The 24,927-nt window shown below is 42.5% G+C and overlaps 1 protein-coding gene across 1 annotated transcript; it reads right to left on the minus strand.

Moving 5' to 3' along the window:
• Positions 1-24,927, minus strand: LOC119566499. Its single transcript, XM_043549393.1, has 4 exons — positions 24,832-24,927; positions 12,418-12,718; positions 5,404-5,519; positions 1-5,311 (listed from the first exon to the last, which is right to left on the minus strand). The coding sequence occupies exons 1-4, from the start codon at positions 24,925-24,927 to the stop codon at positions 4,937-4,939; spliced, it is 888 nt and encodes a 295-aa protein (XP_043405328.1). The 3' UTR covers positions 1-4,936.

The raw sequence follows: 24,927 nt of genomic DNA on the forward strand, positions 1-24,927 counted from the left end.
AAATAGATTTTTATTAATAACATGCACACATATATATTTAAAATACATGTACACTTTTTCTACCATTCACTTTAGAAAACAATCTCTTAAACCAGGTCCCAAGTAATTTTAAACATTAAAAACAACATTTTTCCATGATTATACAACAAATATGTATTACTCCAACTAAGTGGTGTAGAATCACGATCTAATATTATAATGCAGGTTCATGCTTTCAGTAGAAAGAGATGTCTCCTTTTGATGCTTTATTAATATGAAATATATTTGACAATGCCTGTACCAGCTATTATGCCAGGGTGATTCCCTGATGCAAAAACATTGTATATAAAGGATTTAAATGAAAGAGAGGATTCTGTTTTGCAGCTCTGTCACTGAATTTATCTGAAGAGCATCTTGTGTATAACCTGCAGCTGTGGGTAAAATAGAACCCAAGGAGTATGACAAGAACTGGGAAAATATCACTGAATGAATCATGAAAGAGAAATCATTGAATAAAAAGGAAAAAGTAAAGCCTTGGTTTATATTGGTTAGAGTCTGAAATCCTGCTATTAGGTTTCTTTTTAGAGTAATGGCTTTTTAATGTACTCCCAAGTATCAACCTGGATCTTTGGAGGATACACAAAATTATCATCAGCTATATTGTGGTTTAGTTTTCACAGAAGGCTCCTATGACGAGGGGACTTTAAGGCACAATATTCGATATACTCAACTGAACGCATTCACTAAAAACAAAACTTTTACTGACGATGCCTGATATACATATTCAAGAACTCAAGCGGTAGCTCAGTAATCACATCCATTGAAAATTAGGCAACTTGGGAGTGGCTCCACTGTATACATCAGCCAAATCCTGCAAGTACTTACGCACATGCTTAACTTTAAGCATGAGTATCCCATTGATATCAATGAGGCTACACATGTTGGTAAGTTAAGCACATTGTAAAAGCTTACAGAATCCAGGCCATTGTGTTTCCAAATGCATGTGACTTACAGGAGTATGTAAGTCCTCTATCATGTAACTGCAAGACACTCTGCCTTTGGCAAGTGATAATTATGAGCTTGAGCCTGTAAATGCTTATGGCCACAAATAGTTCCACTGCAGGCAATGAGATGACTCAGTGCAATAAGCACGATGCCTGCTAATAAATGTTTTCAAGATCAGGCCTGATACTTGAAGCCAACCAGGAAAAGTGGTACAAAGAAAACATAATAATTTACATGTTTATACTAAACAGTCAAGTGAGTTTCTGAGTAAATACATGCAACACTGCACTAAACGTTAATTTTTCTTAAGCCAGTCATTTGCAAAATTACCAAATGTTGCTACCAAATCTTTCCCTGTCCGACATAGCCTTTATATTGTCTCTAAGGTGTCATACATTATTTTTAGAATATATTCCAAGACAACTGGTTTTGAGAGGAAGGAATTTCTTTACACCCAGTACAAATATGACCTGTGTGTGTGCATAGTACAGTTGTAAAATCATATACATTTCTTTACACTGAAGTCTGACTCTGGGCTACCTATAGATGGGATCACCTAGGAAAGTTCAGAAAAACGTGTTGCAGAAGTCAAACTAAACCCTGAATGGCTTTATCAATAAAACATCTCTTTATGTATCTGGATTACAGTACTAAATGGTGGTTTGGTAACAGAGTATTCAAATATCACTAGATAATTTAATAACTTCCATAGTCAAGTTGTAGGGTCTGATTCTCCTCTTCAGCGTGCCTGTGCAGTCATTTGGAGCTGTGTATAGTGTGAGCAAAGCTCTGCAATAAACAGCTAAACGACATGAAGTGCAAGTAGGGGGCAGTTGAGAATGTTCACAATTCTGAAGTTTTTGATTAATTTTTTTCCTCAAGAATTTAACCAAGAAAGAGTGGGTGGGAAAATTTCACAAAAATTTCATCCAGTTTCTGCTTGAAATATTTTAATTACATTTTGCTTAAACTTTTTTGGCCCAAAAAGAGAGGAACAAAACGTTGGTGAAAATGTTATCCCATTTTTCAGCCGTCTCTGGAAGAACCAAACCCTTGATCTTCTGAAACGCCAAGCAGTTAGTTACCTGAGACCCTTTCAGGATGTTTGTTTTTTCCTTGATATCTTTTAAAGGTGCATTAAGCTGCAACCCATCATGCAGCATCATATAAAATAAGCTTTTAACAGGCCAGAAAGCAGTTACTTATTTCCCCAGACAAAGTCATTTTTTCAAAGATGACTTCAACAAGTATTGTAGTTCTAGCAAAGGTTAAAGGCTAACTCCAGCTCAATTTTTTTCCCTTCCTTTCTTGCAAAATAGTAGAAGTAACGTTATGAATTATTTGTGAAGTATAATGTAATGTAATGAGCCTTGCCTTTTAGCCCAGAATTATAGTGTGCATACACTGTCAGTCAGTGAGAAAGGGTTATTTAGCATTTCATAAAATAAGCTGATCATTTCGAATGCTGCAGAAAAACTAACACAAAGAAAAAAGTGCATGAATCTGTTCACTTTCGAGCAGAAAATTACATATTTTTAAAACCAGAAGGCAGAAATAATTTCCCAGAGACACCTATTAGTCCTCTAATATCCCTTTCCCCAGCTGTCCCTGCACACACAGTAGGCAATGTACCATCAGAGATAAGAGAGCTCTCTGAGGGATGATGGCTCCTCTAACAACACTGATCATATCATTCTCTCACATATCATACAGTAAACTCATTTCACTACCGGTTTATAGTAGTACACTTATTACACATACTAGATAATTGGAGCCTTTCTCCAGACTAGCCTGGCCTTCTTTCAGTTTTCCTTGTTGTGATATGTAGCGTATATTAGTAGCTTTTAACCGATGTTTTTTTCAAAATACTTCAGTTTGCAAAATGCGAGCTAATGTTTGAAAGTTTGGGCCAGTTTTTCTGCAGGCATTACTCCAGTGGGCCAACAAGAGGCCATTGATTTACACCAGCGGAGCTATGTTGAATCACACCAGCGGAGGATCTGGTCTTCAGACAATTTGACCCCTTTACCTCCAAGGTAAGTATGGACATTTTGCCTCTAAGAAAAATGAAAGTGGCTTCTCAGAACCTAACCATTCACAATTACTAATTTCACTTAAGAAGCGGCATTGCCCCATTTTCCAGCTTTCCCATTTCTGTGCTGTCCGTAGGCTATTTAATAGTAAGGGCATTTCATACAGTTGTAGATTCTGAAATTTGGGAGTAGTAGTTGTGTTGAATTTAGGTCTGAACATTTTTACTACAAATTCTCTTCTTTCCTGGATTTTTAGTTCTCTCTCTTCCTGTCTCTGAAACCCGCATTGGCTTCTAACTATGAATATCATCCTTGACTCACTTGACTTTGCTCCTCATACTTCCTGCCCTTGTCTTTTATTTATTGTACGGTTAATACATGTCTGACAGCAGCAATTGTGTGTGCAATATACAAGAGCAAGGCATTTTAAGTAGGGTTACAGGTGGAATCTTTGTTCTATACTAAGCACATCCATGTAAGGCCATTTTTATTTGTTCATACTGTATAACACTTGAGAAATAGCATCAGTCAAATCTACATGAGAAAATTGGTTACTTGAATACATGTCTGCCTCCATTGTTACAATATACTACTATTTCACTTAGCATTACCTTTAAAGCTCCAGTGGCTAAAACCTGCAATGCAAAGCTGATTCCTTCACTATAAACTTATAGTCTATAGGACTCCCTTTGACTTCCATAAGCTTTGGATCAGGCATATTTGTTCAGCAATTCTGTGTTGCAAGTCATCATTAAGTGAACAACAAATATATTGGTAACTATGTAGTTTACTGGCTTGTTCATAATGTTCTCCCAAGTTACAGTGCAATCCCTGCTTTTGACCCCATTTATTTTAATGTCATTCTCTCCCTAATGCTACTCTTTGGTATTTTCAGAACATAGCTCTGGCAGCTATGACTTTCCCATTCTCGTCATCAGATTGCGCAATGTGTCTCATAGGACATGCTTGATATATATTCTAAAGGAAATTTGAAAAATTGACATTAGACATCTAACTCCACCTCAAACACTGTCACTAATGCAGATTAAACTCATCTCAAATGAAAGTCCTCTGAGGTTTTACTCCAGTGTGTCTAATATATTCCCTTTCTGGAATGTGGGTTTTTGTTTTATTTTGTTTTCAAATCACAAAAAAGTGCCCACCTAAGCTCTAACACTGATCGTGCGATGTACCACATGGTCGAATAGTAAATAGCGCACGCACACACACAAACCTCAGAATTCCAGCCAGGCAACCTGGAGGGGATTCAAATCATGTTTAGAAAACACTGACAACTGGCTGAGAAAATAGACTTTCATCTGAGTCATTCCGTTTTGTCGCAAAATGTGTGTCAACAGAAAGATAAGTAAGAAGTGAGAGCAATTTAGTGGCTCAATTAAAAACACCCTCACTAGAGTGCTGACTGATCTCAGTGTAGAACTTCTTGTGATTACTGGATGAGTTATTTTGCTCTTTTGAAAATCCTAACCAAAGAGGCATTTCTTTTGGCACTGATTCCTTCACATTCAAAGCATTTGTCAAAGAAAACTTGCTTTCTAAACCTTACAGAAAATAACTCCCACCCCTAAATTTTCATTGTCAGAATAATCTGTCACTTTTGGTTTTTACCTCTCACCTGGTATGGCATAATTTAAATACAAAGTAGATAAAATGTTTATATCTACACTGGCAACTTAATGTCGCTTAGTTTCTACAAAATGCATTGCACGCAAGCTCTCTGCTTATAAAACCCTTTGCATACCAATGACTGCAGAGTATTAATCAAAGTACCCTCCATTCATCTCTGTTTGTATCCCGTCTTTCATCACAAGTGTGTTTACAATTAGTGCCTCATCTTCGCATGTTAATAAGCAGTTCAAGCATTCAGAAACAAAACATCAGTGGATCTAACAGCTACTTCAATTCATTTTATAAATAAGCAACTGAGAATTTTGCTCCAAGTGGCTGCTTGTATAGCCCATTCCATAAATGGAATTCTCTGTAGAATAAGGCACAATATGATACGAATGCAGCTCTTCATAATAGAGTGACTGAGAACAGCATTCTTGTACCATAAACTTCAGCCGTTTTCTTGTATCCGAGTAAGCGGTCCTATAACAGGGTGCCTCCTTAAAGTATTCATAGCTCTCTTTGTCTGTCTCTAGGTGGATCTTCCTCAGCAAATTGTTAATAAGCACAGACCTGCGGAGATAGGTTTCAGGGTCTTCAAGGAATCGAAGTTTCTGCAGAGACAGTTTTAGAATACAAGTCCGGTCCTCAGGTAATATCAGGTGCTGAGAAGTAAAAACAACCAATATAGCTTTAGGATCAAGGAATAAGAACAAGAGCTTTTCCCCTTCGGAATATTTATTAGAAACATACTCACTTTTGGAAAATACCCCTGGTAATCTTGATGTAAATCTTCTTCTTCTGCATATTTTCTCTTAAAGTAGGCTACTTTCGACGTCGTTAGCGTATTTGTCAATACCCTGATGGGATCAGCTGTGCAACAAAAAATAGAGTATCAGCAACGATTGTGGCAAATTGATGTCCCCTGTAATGTTAGTCTGGCATGTGCAAAACGATGTGTCTATAAGCCGCGGCTGTTTGGTTTCTGGGACTAACAGGAGTTTTGTTTACAGATCATTAGCTCTATCATCTTTTTTTTTTTCAAGCACACACAGGTGGTGCTAGACACATTGCAGAACTAAGAGAAAGGCAAGACTCCTGCCACAAAAACTTACATTACCTTGATATGTGACTCAGGTGAAATTAATGAGCCATTGGAAGGGTGGGAGGCTAGCAGTGGTTACAGAAATATGATCAACCAATGGAATAGTAGTACAAATGGATGGTTTCATCTGTTGAGTTCAGATGTTCTAGTATCCGTGATGCACTTAACCTAGGAAGGGCATTCAGCACCATTGAACAAGGATGTGAATTTACATCCCGTGTAAAGATTTGATGGCATCTCACCCACAATAATGTATATGGGTGGGATGCAATAACAGTTGTTTCTTCACTCTTCCGTAGAGCAGCTTTATGGTTCAGAATTGTTTACTCATCGTACAAGAGAGACCATGTTACCCCCGCGTCCCACTGTGAAACACTGAAGAGGTGGTTTCCTTGGAGCGTAATTACCATTCTACACACTAGGTGATGCTGTGGTCACAGCAAAGTGAATGAGCTCTTGAAAGTAAAATCTTAGTTGGATTTCAGCATGGTGTGGAGTGGTCACACTTAGTTGTGTTTTATTGCTTATAAGTCGATTTCTATAGTTCTGACTGTATGACTCAGATGGGCACTGAGCAGAAAGAATACTCCATTTGATTCCACAACAAAACTTATAGAGGAGGGAAGAGGTGGACCCAGACCACAGAGGTTGGGGTGGGGGCATTGGATGAAGGCTTTTGTTTCAGCCCACTATGGAGAGAAGGGCCACATGCAGGAGCAGATCTGGCTCTGACCATCTGCTGCTGGGCCCTGGGGGTTTTGTTCTGGACCCATCCCTCCATAAGAGTTCTAGCATAATAAGTTAGTACCTGATTAACTACCCCTCCCCTAAACTTTCACGATGCTCCAGCCAAGCTGAGGTTCCTGCTATGAGCGCTGATACACTCCTTAAATGTGTGACTGTGTGTTCTCCTACACTATACCCAACATGAGAGCAGTTGGATTCCAACAGGCAATGCCTATGTTATATGATTCAGTGGGCCCAATCCACTGTCACTGATGTCAATGGACATTTTGCCCATTGACGTCAGTGGGAGCAGGATTGATCCCCAGAATGTTTCATTGGACATCAAGGGCCCAATTCATCCCTACACCAGAGCTTGGCACAGGGACCAATAGACGGAGGGAAAGGGGGCAGAGGTGGCTTCATGTCACCTGTGTGCCTCTTCTATCCTGAGTAAGCTGGGGAGGGGGACAGACCTAACTGGCACCAAGGGGCCATTCTGGCAGCCAGGGATAGCTACAGCACGGGAATGTCCTAGCCACACTCCAACACATCTTTTGTGCCAGGGGCTCCTGTGGTGGAGTGGGGGAGGATGGCATAGAGCCAGTTTTACTGGCTTTGTGTCAATCAGGGATTTCTCCTGTGCTGGGATATTTCCCAGGGGCCAGATCCAGCTGGTTAACAGCCCTTTCGCCAGAGCTCATGGAAAATCCCACAGGAAGCATCTGAAATAGAAAGATCTCTGTGAGGTTCTCCATGCAGTGTTTTCTCTCCGATTGTTTAGCCAGGGTGGGCTTCCCCTACTACAGAAGGCTACAAGGCTGGCCTGCAAACCCTGACGGGAAGGATTAATTCTCTTTAACTTTCAAAGTCCTGGGCTTCACTAGATCACTTGATGCAACGTGTTACCAGCACAGCTTTAAAGGTGATGCTCCCATGATCCTGGGGCATCAGGATGCGTGGCCACACCCTTTTCTCCGAGCTCATGCCCCCTAAGCCAGTAGCTGTGCAGTGTCGGAGCCACTATCATGGTGGTACATCACCCAAAATGCCTTTTTATAAGGGTCTGAGGTGCTGGATTTAAGTCAGCTTTATGCCAGAGGCAATTGGAGGGAAAAGTTTTAATATCCTGGAGAATTTGAGACAATGTTTCTCAACAACACAGCAAACCTTAAACTAAGCAAGTGACTCAAATTAAAAGGAAATTTTTCAAAAGTTTGAGCCTTATTCGTGTACTTAACAAACATGTATGGTCATGCACTCTGATTTGCACATATATTGCTGCAATCATCCATGCAGGCAGTTAAGTGCCCAAATAGCCATTTCCACAGATATTCACTTATTCATATATGGAACAGTAGGAAATGCCCGTGGATGTGAAACACCAAGATCTTAATGGGTAGGGAGAATGAACTGTCCCTCACAGCCAAGTTAGACAACTGAGGGTTTGATCCTGTATTCCTTGCACACCCACAATGCTCAGTGACTTCAACTACCAACTTAGACAAGACCCAATCAGGGGATATTCCCCAGTGCCACCCAGAGCCCTCCTATTTCTGTGTTTATAAACCCAAAGAAAGTGCCCACTCGGAAACCCAAAGAAAGACATGCTAACTGAGGTTTGGGATACCCTCACGCTTACGACTGATGTTGTATTTTCTGATTTGGCTGGTTATGTACATCTTTCAGCCTGGTTTCAATTTACAGCTGCATAAAACTGGAGTAACGCAGCAGTGAATCAGGTTCTTAGGGCTTTGTTTCAATATAAACACACTGACTCGGTGCTCCTTGTGCGTAAGGCTCTTCTTGGGAGCCAAGTGTTTTGACAGTTACAGCAAGGTGGCACGAGTCTCTCCCCCTGGCTCTCAACCTGGGAGACAGCTGTATGATAACCATATCAAATTTCTTCATCACCACACCACAGTTCAAGCCAGAGGGCCAAATTTTCCAGTGGGTGCAATGCTACTAACATCACTGGTGATGTCCCTGCTTACAACAGCGCTGGATTTGGCCCATACTTCCAACCTCCGAAAATAAGGATAGTCACCTTCAGCAAAGCATACAAGCACACGCTTACATCCATTCCTGTTCATCAAAGGCTAAACTAACAGTCTGTGGCCTGATTTTCCAAGGTGCTGGGCACTGGTGGATCTCAATGGCAGTTAACCAGGTTGGCCTTCTTTCCCCCTCACACTGGTGCGCTGTTTACACTTCACATGACACACTCTGAATGTCTGTTCTCAACACTCAGTGCACAGGGGAGTTGCATTTGTAGCTCCCATCAGTGCTAATGGCAGTTAGAAGCATAAATCCCACACATCAGTGAGAGAATAGACGCCTACATCTCTAATCTTGATTCCCCAAATGTAACTTTACAATGTCTTTAATTATATGCTCTAACTGCCTAATGTGCCCCTTTCTATTAATTTCAAGAATAACAATAGTAGTGCTACACGGCATGATATGCGGTGATGTATTAAGCATGCTTGGAACAGAGGGTTATCTTATCTAAATTAAAGTGGAAATATATTCAGAATATAGCAATGTCATACTTTGACTGAAAATTGCAAGAAGCTCTTTAATTTGACCTGTGTGATCATAACAATGGTCTCAATAACAGGGCAAATGCTTTCCCTTTAATCAGTTGATGTAGAGTGATTTTAACAATGATGCAATTTATATCAGGGGCAGGAGACAAGACTTGGGTTTATAAATGGTTATCTAGTTAGGTGACAAGGAAGGATGGATTTGTGGTTAGGACCCTAGAGGGGGACTCGGGAGACTTGGGTTCTATTCTCAGCTTTTCTACAGACTGCATGTGTGACCTTGGGCAAGTTACTTAATTCTCTGTGCCTCAGTTTCCGCTTCACTGCCTGAGGGGAAATTCATTCACATTTATGACCTGCTCAGATGATGCAGTGACAGGGGCTGTGTCAGTACCTCAACAGTGGCTTGGTGACCCAGACATCTGCAGCTGATAACCTCTGAGATTCACTGACTACAATATGAGCTTAATGCACATTTCAAGGTGAATGGTAGTAACATGTTCCTACTTAGATTCCTATCACAGCGTCGGGAAGATCATCAATATGCAGGCGGGCTAAAGACGACCGAGACGCATACCATATCTAAGTGTCTCTTGCATACTTAAATAGAAAACTTCAGGCTTTTAAACGAATAGAAATTGACATTTATTTTCAATAGGAGACATGACTTTGACACCCTGGGAAATACTGTAAAGTCCTTGCGACTGCTGTCAAAATACAGTAATAAATTCTTTTTTCTCTAACCCAAGCACAGCTTGCACTTAAGGAGCATCCTGGCTGAAATCTTTCTTTGATTTAAGACACCAGGTTGCTGAGCTTCCATCTTTCCTGGGCACTGAGAGTAGCTGCTCTACTGTTTGACTCTGTGAAGCTACTGCACCACGAACAGGTGAACCTGCGGAAGGGAGGCACTTTGCCAGCACAAAGATTTCTCATGGATTCAAAATCAGCTGCAATCTTTTTAAAAGAGCAGGACAAATCTTGCATTTCTTGCTCAGACCTTAAACAGAGAAAACTCCATTTAACTTGCATGGAGTTTTACCTGAGTAAAGACTGCTAGACTGTATCCATACTGTTTAATGTTGCTGAAACTGCTGGCTTTGTGCTTTAAAATGACATTCCTTGTGGTTGGCTAATCATCTCTGAGGACCCCACTACTTAATTCTGTGCACTTTTCCTTCACTGATACAAGTATCCCTGTGCTCGAGAAAGTTTGGCTTTTACATTAGTGAAGACATTGTACTTAATCACAGGGAGATCATCACCTTGCTTATCCCAGTAGCTCCGTTAGCTTCTTTGGGACTATTCACTTTAGCAAAGTGAGCAGGATTTGGTCTGTGTATAGCAAATAAATAAGAGAAAATCATCTCTTCTGGCTGGCCCCCTTTTAAAATAGCTATGAATAAGCAACCCCTTGTTCAACTTCTACACTGGAGCAGTCTTGCCGGAAAGCAGCCCATTATATTGATTGTCCAAATTCTATTAAAGAGACGTTTATTCTGTATTTAGACAACGGCCATTGTGGGTAGTCAGCTAACCTGTCAGTTTCCTTGTGATGCTGAATCAATCTGCAGCGCGGCTCTCTGGGATGGTTTCGGGTCAAACTCCCTCTTTGCCCAGGCTCTGCTAGCATCTCTCACAGCGCCGCACTGGTGCACTGGCGGGGTGGGTCAAGGAGAGACAAACACTTCGCGCGGCAAAATCAAGGCGCGCACCGAAAGTTGTTAGCTTGTAAAAGATCAAAATGTTGCTTAAGGAGACCCCATGATATTTCGTAACACAAAAAGCCATTCCCCGCAGTCACATGCAGCTCCATAGCTTTGACCTTATTTCTTAGGCGCCATTTGGAACATAAAGTCATTGAAACATTACAAACCCTCATTTCACTGAGGAGCGTGTTTATAATTATGTAAGCGGGAACGCTGTTAGTCCGACTGCCTGGTTCTCGAAAGGCCGTGCCATTACATGAGCCATATCCTTTTACTGTCCTGAACTCCTCCTTTTTAAGTTACAGACTTTTATACCCTTTGATTGATTGCTGTCAGACTGTACCTTTCCTGAAAAAAAAGCTGAAGTACTGCGAGCAAGATTACAACATAATTTTGTGGAGTAGTAACAATCTCTTATTATATACACACCTACACAATGTGTATATAATAAAGTAGGTTTTGGAAACATCAGAATTTATCATTTACAATCGGTCCCGTTATTGCAGTGTGGATGTCTCCATTTTTGCCCTTTAGGTGAGGTACCCAATATGAATGCAAATAAGCTTGTATTTGAGCACTGTCTTGCATTCTATATTAGAGGAGAATTTTTAAACACATATTAAAGACACCACTCCCATCAGAAAACTATAAAGAGGGTGGGTCTGCACTTGCATGTGCTGTATGTATAGACACACACACTTTTTATATCAGGGGGTAGCTGTGTTAGTCTGTATCCACAAAAACAATAAGGAGTCTGGTGGCACCTTAAAGACTAACAGATTTATTTGGGCATAAACTTTGGTGGGTAAAAAACCCACTTCTTCAGATGCATGGACTCCCTGTTGTTTTTGTGGATACAGACTAACAGGGCTACCCCCTGATACTTGACACCAATCTAAATGTAGCATCATTCAAATCATATTTTTAGCTCTAGCTGTGCTCTAATGTGTTTCTGCCATGGATAGTTCTTGTCAGTTACTCTTCCTCTGCAGCCAGCGTACCAAGCTCTGCACTTTCAGAGTCTAGTATCAGGGAGTAGCCGTGTTAGTCTGTATCCACCAAAACAACGAGGAGTCTGGTGGCACTTTAAAGACTAGCAGATTTATGTGGGCATAAGCTTTCGTGGGTAAAAAACCCCACTTCTTCAGATGTATCTGAAGAAGTGGGTTTTTTAACCCAGGCAAGCTTAGGCCCAAATAAATCTGTTAGTCTTTAAGGTCCCACGGGACACTTTTAATACATATTCATGAGAAAACCCTAGGGCTCAAGCCTCTCTGTCTGGGTCCCTCAGATATAGGCAATGCCTATAGAGAGACAGCTGTCTCATCCCAGAGGAAGAGCAGGAGGAACCCATGGAAAGAGTTGCTGTGGTTACTTTTCCGAGTTTGGGACTGAAAGACAGGAGATGCTGCGATCCAGCTGCCCTTTGCCCGGCCCTGCGCTCGCCACTCGGCTGGCCAAAGGGCGAGTGGCTCCCGCTTAGTATTAGAGAATTCATGACAAGCCTCCCCCACAGCCTTGGAGGGCTCGCAAAGCCGGAGACGAGGCGGGGGAAGTTCTCCCAAGCAGCCGGCAGAGCGAGCCCCGGGGGGCGGTCACCGCCCCGGCCAGGCAGGGGCTTCCCCCTCATGCCCCCTGCCCGAGCCGCCCTAAGGGGCCGCTGGGCTGTGCAATACAAAGGCACTTACCGGGCAAGCCGGGCCACAGGGCGGGGCTGGCTCCGGCGCTCGCCCCTGGCTTGAAACGCCGCCTCCCCGCTCGGCTCCTGCTCCTCAGCCTGCCCGCGGCGGCAGCCCCAGCTCCGGCAGGTCCCTCCACTCGCTGCCGAGCGCATCCCCGACTCGCTTCAGAGCAGGAGGCGGGCAGCCCAGATGTGCCGCTCCCGGATTGGTCCAGAGGGAGCAGATGTTGGCCCGTTGCTATGAGAGTTGCTAGGAGGCGATGACGCTCTCGGCATCTCAGGAGCAACTTCAGTGGCGCTTTGAATTCCTTGCGGGGAGAGTGTAGTGGAGGGTGCCCTGAACCCGGGGGGCGCCGAGACCCAGGGTTAGGGGTGCCTGAGTCCCGCGGGGGTGCACCAAGACCCAGGGTTAGGGGTGCCCTGACCCCAGGGGGAGGGGGGCACCAAGACCCAGGGTTAGGGGTGCCCTGAGCCCCAGGGTTAGGGGGTGCATCGAGACCCAGGGGGAGGGGTGCCCTGAGTCCCAGGGTTGGGATGCACCAAGACCCAGGGCTAGGGATGACCTGAGTCCCAGGGGAGGGGGTGCCCTGAGCCTGGAGCACTGAAAGGGGTGCACTGAGCTTAGGGCATGGAGGGAAGAGAGGGTGACTTGAGCCCTGGAGTTAGGGGGTGAGCCTGGGGCATGGAGGAGTAGGGGTACTTTTAACCCCAGGGTTAGGGATGCACTGTTTCTGGGGCATGGAGGGGAAGGGAATGCACTAATTCCCGGGTTTAGGGGTGCATGGAGCACCAAGGATAGGAGGGAGGCTGTACTTAGGCCTGGATGTCAGATGGGTAAGGGGTCACTGAACTTGGGGGTGTGCTGAGCCTGCAGACCATACACTGAGGTTTAGGGGTGAGCAAGGAAGGGGTCAGGTGAGGAGTGCATTGAGCCTGGTGGTTTGGCTGGGGAGCGAGCACCCTGCGCATCATGCAAGGAAAGGGGAAGCCTTAGAGCTCAGAGGGAGGGTGCTGAGATAAGCCTTAGGGAAGGAGAGGATGGTCACAGTAGGATAGGGGTTTGGAACACGGAAGGAGTGGAATGAGCACTTTAAGATCCTGCCCATTGCTGGTGGAAAGAACAGGATGGCAGCTGCACACGAGGAGCTGGGGGCTTCATAGTGGGGTGATGGGACATGGAAAGTGCTTTACCTAGGCAGTGTTAAGTGTCTTTGGTGTACGGGAGAGTCTGTAGGAGCGGCAGTGTTGAATTTGGGAATGTTTGCATTAAGGATTGCAGCAGAGATTGGCCTCAGAGAGCAGGTGTCAAAGGGGTAATGACATGTCTTTCCCTCCCACACACCCCTCTCCTCCTGGCCTCTCAAATCACCTGTCTTCTCCCTGCCCTTTCCACAACTTCTAACACCCCCTGCACCAGCTGCCTGCCAGCACCCAGAACACATTGTACAGTATATGCTATTTCACACATTGCAGCTGGGCCAGGTCAAGTCCTAGAGCACCCCAGTTTTGTACCATCGGACCTCCTATCTTAGCACACACACGCTATTCAATCAGACCAGTCCGCGTAGAAGCAGCAGGGCCCAAGTCCCTTTAAGGTGGATGGTCATGGAAAGCCAGGACTTGCCCCCTCCACCCCCCCAAAAGGAGGCAGAGATGAAGAGCACTGCAGAAACCCAGATCTCAATACACTGCAATTGTCCAGAGCCCCATGCCATACTGCAAAATGGAACCTCAAGTGGCCTCCTCTCCACCACACCAGTTGCCTAGTACAGAGGTGTGAGAAGTCAGCACTCACTGACAAACCCGGTGAACAAAGTCAGCACCACAGCAACCCCTGCTGGAGTAGCAATGGACAAGACATCCCCTCTTTTAGTTCATTGATGATTAAAGAGAAGGCAATGGCCAAGACGTGGTAAAGAAATAACAGCAGGTAAAATCTCGCTTAGCACCCATATAGCAGTGTGCAACCTCACAGTGCCATGGGAGCACTAATTTCATTCCTACCCCCACCACCTGCCAGTGAAAAATGACTGTAAAATCTAGAGAAGAGTTAATAGCCGTCAACTAGGCTCTCATGAGTAGTGTTATTATTTGTAGCATCTACTAGCCCCAACCATCAGTCAGAGCCCCGTTGTACTAGATGCTGTACAAACCCAGAACAAAAAGACAATCCCTGCCCCAGGAGTTTATCATCCCAGTATAAGACAACTGGTAGATGCAGACAGGCGGGGGCACGAGGAAGCAATGAGAGTATCCGTCTAGCTACTTCTGTGGCTCTCAACATTGCTAAAGTAACTGGGTATCTTCCAAAGGGTTACAAAAGGGCAGTACAAGGTTAAATACTCAAGTGCCAGAGCCTCACCTGGTGTTAATCAGCAAAGCACCACTGAAGTTAATGGAACTATGCTGACCTATTCAGTCTCTCTCTTCCTTGCTTCCCTGTAGTAGATCACTTGAAGAGACAGTGATTTTTTTCCTTTGTGTGGGCCAGTTCTATCTGTGTCCACCTATCCACAGACACACAATTGCCCTAAGGCCACTATTCCTCAGTGGTGCAGACCATGCCACCACGATCCAGGCCTGTGCAATAATTTAGCCTTGATCCAAAATTGTTCTCCACTTGATGCGATCACTGAAAATAACTCAGACTTTTCAGCCAGTCCAGAGCACAGAAGCCTGTCTTTTCAATGTGGCGAGCCACAGGGGGTGTATAACTCCAGCTGCACCCCACACACTGCCTGCCTGTACATCCCCTTTAGCAATTCTAGAAACCGGGGATCTATAATGCCCTATATGGTCTGCAATCTAGTTGCTTGAGATCATCACTCTCTTTTTTCCTCCTTTTCCACGGTTATGGGTCCCCCCAGATTTTGGCTCCTGGATGTAGTTGCTGCATAGCTGGCAGCAGGATGGTCTCCACAAAGGGCCCATGCCTTTGAAGCCCTCTCCCTGCCATCATCAGACAGATTGAAGGAATGATTCTCCACTCACTTACACAGGTGTAAGTGTTCACTTCAGTAGAGTTACACCTGCTTTACAATGAAGACAATGAGAGGAGAATCACATCCCGAGTTCCATAAATTGAGGGTTAACGAGCTAAATTTCAGCTGCTGTAAATCAGGTTTTTCCAAGTCCATAGAGCTATGCAGATTTAAGCTTGCTAAAGATCTGGCTCCGTTTGTTTCTGTGCACAAACACACACATTTTTCTTGCATATTTGGCTTTAATAAAATCAGACACAACCATATACTTATTTAAAATTACTTCCAAAAGTGCCAGTTCCTCTACTGAATTCACACTAATTTTGAATCTCAATATTCTATGACAATATGAAAGAGCTGGGATTTAATTGATTTAAATTACCTTTCTTTTTATAGTGCTGCCGGTAGCAATGCCATAGTTCAGGTCGATATAATTTTAAAATGTACCATGTGACACAGCTATGACATTCCCCCACCCCACCCCCCCACATACTCTATATGCCACTGAATAGAGGAATCCATTAGCAAAATACAATAATTCTTGAGCACTTTACAAAGACGTGATAATTAATTCAATAATAAAGTGTCTGTATAAGGAAGATAGAAAAAGAAGGCACAGAAACCCCATCTTTACATCTGTTTAAGAACTGAATGAAGTGCAGAGCTAGTCAGTGACAGCCGCTGTTCTGGAAATTGATTGCAATTTCTATTTTTTTATTTTTTACATTTGATACAATTTCTGCCACAGATACATCTTCCCCTCTACAGCTTCATAATGTTCAGCATACAGCCAGGAATCACTGTCGAGCTGTAATTTTCAGCTGAAAGGGCCAGCCATTCTTCCTTTGTCTGGCCCCAAGAGCCATTTTCATCCCCCAATCAGCATGAAAGAAGGTGTTGTTAAACACACATCTAGTATTTGCATTGCTTTTCTTGCCCCATTTTCTGAAGACTTTGGGGGTGGGAGGGGCCAGATCCTTAGCTGGCATAAATCAGCATAGCTCCATTGAAGGAAAGGGCTTTATACTAGCTGAGGATCTGGCCCCTCATTTGAAGCAGACCTGATTCTGGACCAGAAAGTGTGGGAGGCTTCTGATATCTGGGCAGTGATGAGACAGAGGAAAGGGACAGCTACAGGAAGCTCATTGCAGTTACCTAATTCAGGGTTGCCTGAGCTTAGCATCTGGACACCTCCTGCTCTAATTTACGAGGCTGGTGCAAGGCTACTTTCACCAGTGACGGCTCAGGCATGGCAGAGCTCCCATCCCTGACATTCCAGGGGTGGAAATCAGGGATATAGGAGGGAGCTCTGTCCCTTTACAAGCAATATACCAGTGGAGATTCCCCTTTACAGAAGAATTCTCTGCTGGTGATTTCTGGCCAGTTTAAGGCCACGTAGTACTGCTTAGCAGCACAAAGTGCAGTTACTAGAATAGAGAATCTGGACCGACATCTCTGCTGGCACTAATATTTGAAAAATATAAGACCTAAAAGTTTGTACTGCACAGAATAAAACACCTAGACAGACCAATGGTAGATGCCTAGCTCTTTCCCTACAGCACGTGTTTGGTGACTCTTCTGAAAACTAGGCTAGGGTAACTGGGATAATACAGGTTTCAGAGTAGCATCTGTGTTACCAATTAATTTGTTAGAGGGACTGTGATTATACAAAATCAGATGATTATTTTATATTTTATTATAACAGCTTCTGACTTTGAAAGCGACAATTCCCAGATTTGCAGCCAGTCTTTTCTACCCAGATCTATTGCTTAGGGACACAGAATTAAGTTAATATATATAGCATCCAATTTTCTAAATGGATGCACACTGATTGCATGTACAAAAGCATCAATGCATCCATGCAAACCAAACCTAGGCGTTTGCAGTATTTGTAAAAACAGACAGGTAGGACTGCTTAGAGAGAGATGAATACATGGTATACCTGTGCATACGCAGGGCTGCATCCTTAGCTGGGTGAATCAGTGCCATGCTAGGAACCTCAGCAGAACTGCTGCTACGTACTCTAGTAGAAGAATTGGTCTGAATTGTTTTGGAGGCTTACCTTGCCTGTATTGAAAAACTAGCCCCTATATTTCTCCATGTATGTAGTTTCCTCTTTCACATCTTAAAACTTCAGTCCTCTGTCTTTGTAACATTTTTAAAGTAGAGGAGCTGGATTATTTTTATGCTGTAGTTATATATATTTCACTTTTGATGGTGATTTCTGGAATATTTCTGCAGTTTTTATTTATTTTTATGTGTATTAAAACTAATCTGTCAAAACCACTCTGCAGATTATTTTAGGAACATTATTTTTTAAATTTCCATGAAAAAAATTATCCCATTTTTGTTGAAATTCTACATTTTGATGAAAAATTTGAGCAAAAAATTAAAATACTTTGAAAAATTCACACACACACACACCCCCACCGTAAAAATAGTAAAATATAACAAAACTCTCATTGGGGGTCTTGGGAGAGCAAGATTTTCATGTAAACAGTAGGGTAGTCTCGGTGAAACCGCATATACTCTGCTGAGTCCAATTTCTCAGTTGGATTTGCTGAGCTCCAGCAGCTCCCATTGAATTCAGTGGTACTCTTCCTGATTTCTACCAGTGTAAATGACAACAGAAAGCAAAGCCGCAGATTTATTTCCACAGTCACAGCGACATTCAGGGATACACTTTCAAGAATATAAGACTGTGTTGCACGCCAAAAGCAAGTACTTTAGCGGTGGTGAAGACACACTTAGCAGTCTTGGAAAATGCAGCCCCTCCTTGGGGTATTGCAGCAACACAGTGAGTTTGAATCATGAGAAGATCCTTGCATGGATATTGGGGGGCTTCTGAACAACAAAGGCAGGTATGTCAGTTGTTCCCCCTAATACCGAATTCTATTAGTGTAACTACTATTAGCCGCCATCATTTAATTTACAAACTATACCATAGAATGTCTATGGATAGAAATTCCATGCTTGAATAATGAGGATAGCAGTAGGACTATACTAGCTGACTAGGATGGTGACAGTGACGGTGAAAGGCTCAGGGAGATTAGAAAGCCCAGTAATAATGGGAGATTTCAACTATCCCCACATTGACTGGGGAACATGTCATGTCAGGATGGGATGCAGAGATAAAATTTCTAGACACCATTAATGACTGTTTCTTGGAGGAGCTAGTGCTGGAACCCACAAGGGGAGAGGCAATTCTTGATTTAGTCCTAAGTGAAGCACAGGATCTGGTCCAAGAGGTGAACACAGCTGAACCACTCAACCATAATGTAATTACATTTAACATCCTTCAGAGGGGAAAAGGGGGGGGGAGAGAGAGAGAGAAATACCAAACAAACCCACCACAGTAGCATTTAACTTTGAAAAGGGGAACTACACAAAAATGAGGAAGCTAGTTACACAGAAATTAAAAGGAACAGTCACAAGAGTGACCGGTTTCAGAGTGGTAGCCGTGTTAGTCTGTATCAGCAAAAACAATGAGGAGTCCTTTGGGCATAAGTTTTTGTGGGCTAGAACCCACTTCATCAGCTGCATGAATACTGCTCCTGTATTTTCCACTCCATGCATCATAAAAGAAGCTTAAACTACACGTATACCCCAAATAAATAAAAAAATAAGAGAACCAAAAAAAAAAAAAAAAAGGCACCGTGGCTAAACAACAGAGTAAAACAGCAGTTAGAGATAAAAAGACATCCCTTAAAAACTGGAAGTCGACTCCTACTAAGGAACATACATAGAAGCATAAACTCTGGCAAATCAAGTGTAAAAGTGTAATTAGGTCGGCCAAAAAAGAATTTTAAGAGCAACTAGCAAAAGAAAAAAAAACTAACAGCAAATTTTCGTTAAGTACATCAGTTGCAGGACGTCTACCAAACAGTCAGTGGGGTCACTGGATGATTGACGTGCTAAAGGAGCACTCAAAGAAGACAAGGCTGATGAGGAGAATCTGAATGAATTCTTTGCATTGGTCTTCACTGCAGAGAATGTGACAGAGGAACTCAAATATGAAATTGTAGAACTACTGACTATAGTAGGGAAGCTATTATTTAAATCAGAGGACTGGAGGATAGCTAATATAATGCTGATTTTTAAAAATGGCTCCAGAGACAATCCTGGCACTCCCAGAAAGGTAAGTCCAAGTACAGTACCAGGCAAATTGGTTGAAACTATAGTAAAGAACAGAATTATCAGACACATAGATGAACATGATATGCTGGTGAAGATTTAACACAGCTTTTGTAAAGGAAAATCACATCTCACAAATCTCTTAGAATCCGTTGAGGGGGTCAATAAACCTGTAGACAAGAGTGATATACTGTATATAGGGTGCTTGGACTTTCAGAAAGTCTTTGACAAAGTCCTTTACCAAAAGCTTTTAAGCTAAGTAAGCTGTCATGGGATAAGAGGGAATCTCCTCTCATGGATCAGTAACTGGTTAAAAGATAGAGAATAAAGAGTAGGGATAAATGGTTTTCACAGTGGAGAGAGAGAGGTAAATAGCGAGTTCCTCCGAGGATCTGTATTGGGACAAGTGCTATTCAACATATTCATAAATGAGCTGGAAAAGGGGGTAAACGGTGAAATGGCAAAGTTTGCAGATTATACAAAATTACACTAGATAGTTAGGTCCAAACCTGACTACAAAGAGTTACAAAAGGGGCTCACTAAACTAGGCAACAAAATGGCAGGTGAAATTCAGAATTGATAAATGCAAAGTGATGCACATTGGGAAACATAATCCCAATTATAGATACAAAATAATGTGGTCTAAGTTAGCTATTACCACTCAAGAAAGTGATCTTGGAGTCATCACGGTTTGTTCTCAAAACAGCTGCTCAATGTGCAATGGCAATTAAAAAAAAGCTAACGATGTTAGGACCCATTAGGAAAGGGAAAGATAATAAAACAGAAAATATCATCATTGCCACTATATAAAGCCACAGTATGCGCACACCTTGAATACTGCATGCAGTTTGGGTCACCTCGTCTTTAAATTATGTATTAGAATTGGAAAAAATACCCAGAAGGGGAAAAAAAAAAGATTCTGGGTATGGAATGGCTTCCATGGGAGGAGAAATTAGACTGGGCCTCTTCAGACTGTAAGAGACATGACTAAAGGGGGTAGGACAGAGATCTAGAAAATGGTGACTGGTGTGGGGAAAGTGACTAGGGAAGTGTTATTTACCCCTTCACATAGTAAAAGAACCAGGGGTCACTCTATGAAATGAATAGGCAGCAGCTTTAAAACAACCGTACGGAAGTACTTCTTCATACACAGCAGTCAACCCGTGGCACTCATTGAATGGGGGATGTTGTGAAGGCCAAGAGGATAAGTGGGTTCAAAAAAGAATTAGAAAAGTTCATGGAGGCTAGGTCCATCCATGACTATTAGCCAAGATGGTCAGGGATGCCACCCCATGCTCTGGGTGTCCCTTTGCCTCTGACTGCCAGACGCTGTGAATGGATGACAGGGGGTGGGTCGTTACCACCGTTGCCAAATTTCATGCGGTAAATAAGCACCCGACTTTCACTATAAGCCAAAAATCAAGCTAATCCCATTTCAAAACAAGGCCAAAACAAGCCAATCCCAAAGAACCCCAACACTCTATGTGACTAGATCCCCCCCCAGTGTGCAGTTGGGGACTGTGGTGGGCCTGCTGTGCATCCCTGACTCTCTCCCCTCCTTGCCCCACTGCTTGCCAGGAGCTGATAAAAAAAAAGAAGCAACAAGCTACAACAAGCAACAAGCCACAAGCCAAACAAGCTACAAGCCAAAAACTAGCCAACAAGCAACTCACAAGCCAATTAAGCCAAAAACAAGCCCAATTTCTGCATTTTTTTCGGGGGTTTGGCATGTCTGATCATTATCCTTTTCTGTTCATTCTCTCTGAAGCATCCGGCACCAGCCACTGTCGGAAGACAGGATACTGGGCTAGATGGTCTGACCCCATATGGCCTTTCTTATGTCCTTATGATGGTTCCTTATATTCCTTCAGTAAGAGCTCCATGACCAGATACTATGGGTCTGCCTTTCTTCCCTTGTTTGTGTATCTTGTGAAGTGTGTAGAAGGCCCTAGAGGTGGGTTTGTGGGGGAGTCTGTCTTTTAGACTTGAAAGTGCTGAAAGCCAGGACTGCTGTTATATTCATCTTGTGCTCATACTAATCTCCATGGCTGCGGCTTCCAAAGATTGAGACTTCCAAGAGCTTTTGAAAAAGAAACTCTATTTCAGGTCTGATCTTGAAAATAGTCCAGCAAATCCAAGCTAGATGCAAAACATCTTGGCCTACTGTGTGTAGCAACTGCAGATTTCTCCGATGTATTATGGTGCTATTCTGAGCCCAACAGAATGAATTACCAATAGTCATTGCAATTTTGTATTTCTTAGCTTTTGTGTTTGCTTCCTTTAATTTATGTATTGGTAATGCCTTTTGCATGACCTAACTATAACACACGTATATCCTGTACTAGTGTCTATATGGGTATTTCTTAATATAAAACGTACTGTTCTAATAGTTGATATATTAACAAATTTGTATGTATGCCAACACACTTGGACAGCATGTGCGCGTGAGTACGTATACATTTGTTAATATTATTTTGGAGGTTAATGATGGGTCAGATCTTCTCCTGCAGCTAGTAGGGTTGCAACAATGCAGGGGGAATAAAAGAGGAGGGGTGCTCTACTGAGACTTCCACCAATGCCAGACCCCAGATCCGTCCTGAAGGGAGAAGGGGTTCACCAAGCAAAGCTAATACGGTGTACGGAAATACTGCTTACACAAGACAAGGATGCTGTGAAGAGCAACTCCTGCCCCAGCCCCCCGCCCCCTTGATGCCAGGGCTGTATCTGCTGAGCGGTTCTGAAGGGATTGTGGGGGGTGAGGGGGGGACAAGATGGCTGATCCAGTATTCCCCGCCTTTCCACATATAGTGCTGGTTGCACGTTTCAAATTTTGAAATTTAGGGGGTGGAGAGAAAGGAAGTAAAAAAAAAAATTATGAAATTTCCCCCCAGCCCTCTCTATCCACATGCCCGAAGTGCTCCTCTGAGTGTGACAGGAAGATAATGAGGCTCGATATTTCCTATGCTCATCAGTCTGTCCCAGGCGCTGTACGTACTGTACCTTTGTTCTGAACAAAACAGAAGCATACTTTAAAAATCCATCACTTCAAGTTGCATATAGATCCTTTGGATTAAGTCTGTTACAACATGCAAAAAAATTAAGACACACTGTTTTTGCATGTCTATATGAACCATCTGCTTAGACTTTATTGATAAAATCCAATAGCAACCATGTTCAGCATAACAAAATAAGATTATTTCTGAGCTTTGAATGGTCATATGGGCACATATAGTTTCAATTAGACATTTTGCAGAAGTTGGGCTTAATGCTTTTTCCAGTGACAGCTCATCTAGACATTAATATTCCTAATGTAGCATATAATTAGCAAGAGGCAATATACTACATGATCATGCATGCTAGTACATAAATTGATTAAACAAAGTTTTATCTTCAAATAGGTGAAAAGCAAAGTGTAAACCCGTATCACTCATTCTTTAGTCACATTTTTCACCAGTTTTGCACTTTAGATCTCTCTTTCAAAGCACACGTCAAACAGGTAAAATTATGGCCCTGACATTCCAGTCAATACTAGTTATGTATTAACTAGGCAGATGGTACAATTTCCTGTTTGATCTTTGAATGTTACATAAGTGAAAAAGGAGTCGGAGTTTGATACTTCTTTCACACACACAATAATGATTCTCCTCCTGTTACTGTATCACTTTTGGTGGTGGAGATCACCAAAGAATTCATGCTCTAGAAGACTTGCTTTATTCACAGAGAAGTTAAAAATCTGACATGTTATGAATCTGCTTCTGTCACCACTGCCTTAAGTAACCAATTCATAGATACAGCATGTGCTTATGCATCTCAAGTGCTGTAAGACATACCAATCTCCGTGTTACTTTTAGTGCATACTCACCCAAATGTTGGTCTGCAAATTATTTAGAATGTTGCTCACATTGCTACCTGCTTGTGACTTGTGTTACTTATACAATAGCAATGAAGGGGGGGAAATGGGTTAAAACAATCCAGATTTCTCTGCTAGAGACCATGTGATGCTAAACACCATCAATTAGGCCTAAAATGCTGTTCTATGAAAATACCGAGCACTATCTATTCATGTCCACCCACAAGCCAGGTGGAGATGGACCATTGTAGTATGTGTTTCTAAAGGACATAGAATGAGCTAAATATTGTACAGGAGAAAGACTGTAGTATATATAAAGCCAGTGCATCTCCAGTGTCCAGCTGTAAATGCAATGGTGAGACAATAAAACCTTTACTTGCCAGAAACATTATACTGATCCAATATAGAAAGAGTCCAGTACACACTGGTCATAGCTTCTGTACAGTATATTCAAGTCAACTAGTCAGATAATTATTTCAGTGTGCTTCATGCAAATGCTCTTGGATACTCTACTGTAAAAAGTTTACATAAGATATAAATTCAATAAAATATTTAAAATGCTAAATCAAATAATTACTTCTTTTACGTTTAATGATGGAGAGCAAGCTAAATTCTCTGCTGGTGTCAATGCAGTTACACCAGTAGAGACTTTGGCCCAGTAAATCTAAAGCCCTCTGACCGCGCAGGGTCATGGGAAGTATGTGGTGCATGTCCGTTTGGAAAGCTTGAGAGCCACATAATGACAGCAAAAGATTGGAGAACAGGTTTTATCCTGAGCACCATGCACGTAAAATATTGAACATTGCACATGAAAATATTGAACATCCTGACTTGGAGCAGATTTCTGCAGTTATAAGCAAGTGAAGATGGGTGAGGTGCAGGTGTCCGGACATAGCAATAGGCCTGGACCAACTTATGGTAGGGCTAGTGAAACATGAGATTGGAGTTGGGCAAGGAGGACCTGTATGCATGAGATTTTTTTGTCCCTACTAATTTATGAGTGCTGGAATTTTATAATACGAGAAGTCTCAGAACTGATTGGGGGGAAAACAGAGGTATCTTTGTTTGAATTCAAGGCTCATTCTTTTTGGAGTTAGCTGGGATTCATCGAGGAATCCAGCTTTATGTGGAATCAGATGGAAGCTGAATCTGCAAGAAGAATGTGTTTGTATTGGTGAAAATGAGTATACCATATTCACTCTAACCTGGGTGCAATGTACTTCACAAGCTCTTCTGAGGACATGAGAGTTTCCTTCCATCTATTGTTGTCCTTTGGTTATGGCCATGTACACCTTCCAACAATTAAAACATTAAGTCAAAATAGGGAGCAACTCAACAGTGATGTCTGGAGAACACACTTGTCTTATTATCAGAACCCAAGGGCAGTACAGTCCAATATATTACTCAAGACTGTTGGCTACTATGGATATTACTAATAAGATGGCTGAAAACCTACTGATGGCTGAGAGTTCCTAGGGATAAATTGATCCTTGGTGCTAGAAGGTAAAACTCCAATGATGACAATGGAGTTGTGTCTAAATTTGTCATCCAT

Source organism: Chelonia mydas, chromosome 6 (assembly GCF_015237465.2).
Source record: "Chelonia mydas isolate rCheMyd1 chromosome 6, rCheMyd1.pri.v2, whole genome shotgun sequence".
NCBI classification, from domain to species: Eukaryota; Metazoa; Chordata; order Testudines; family Cheloniidae; genus Chelonia; species Chelonia mydas.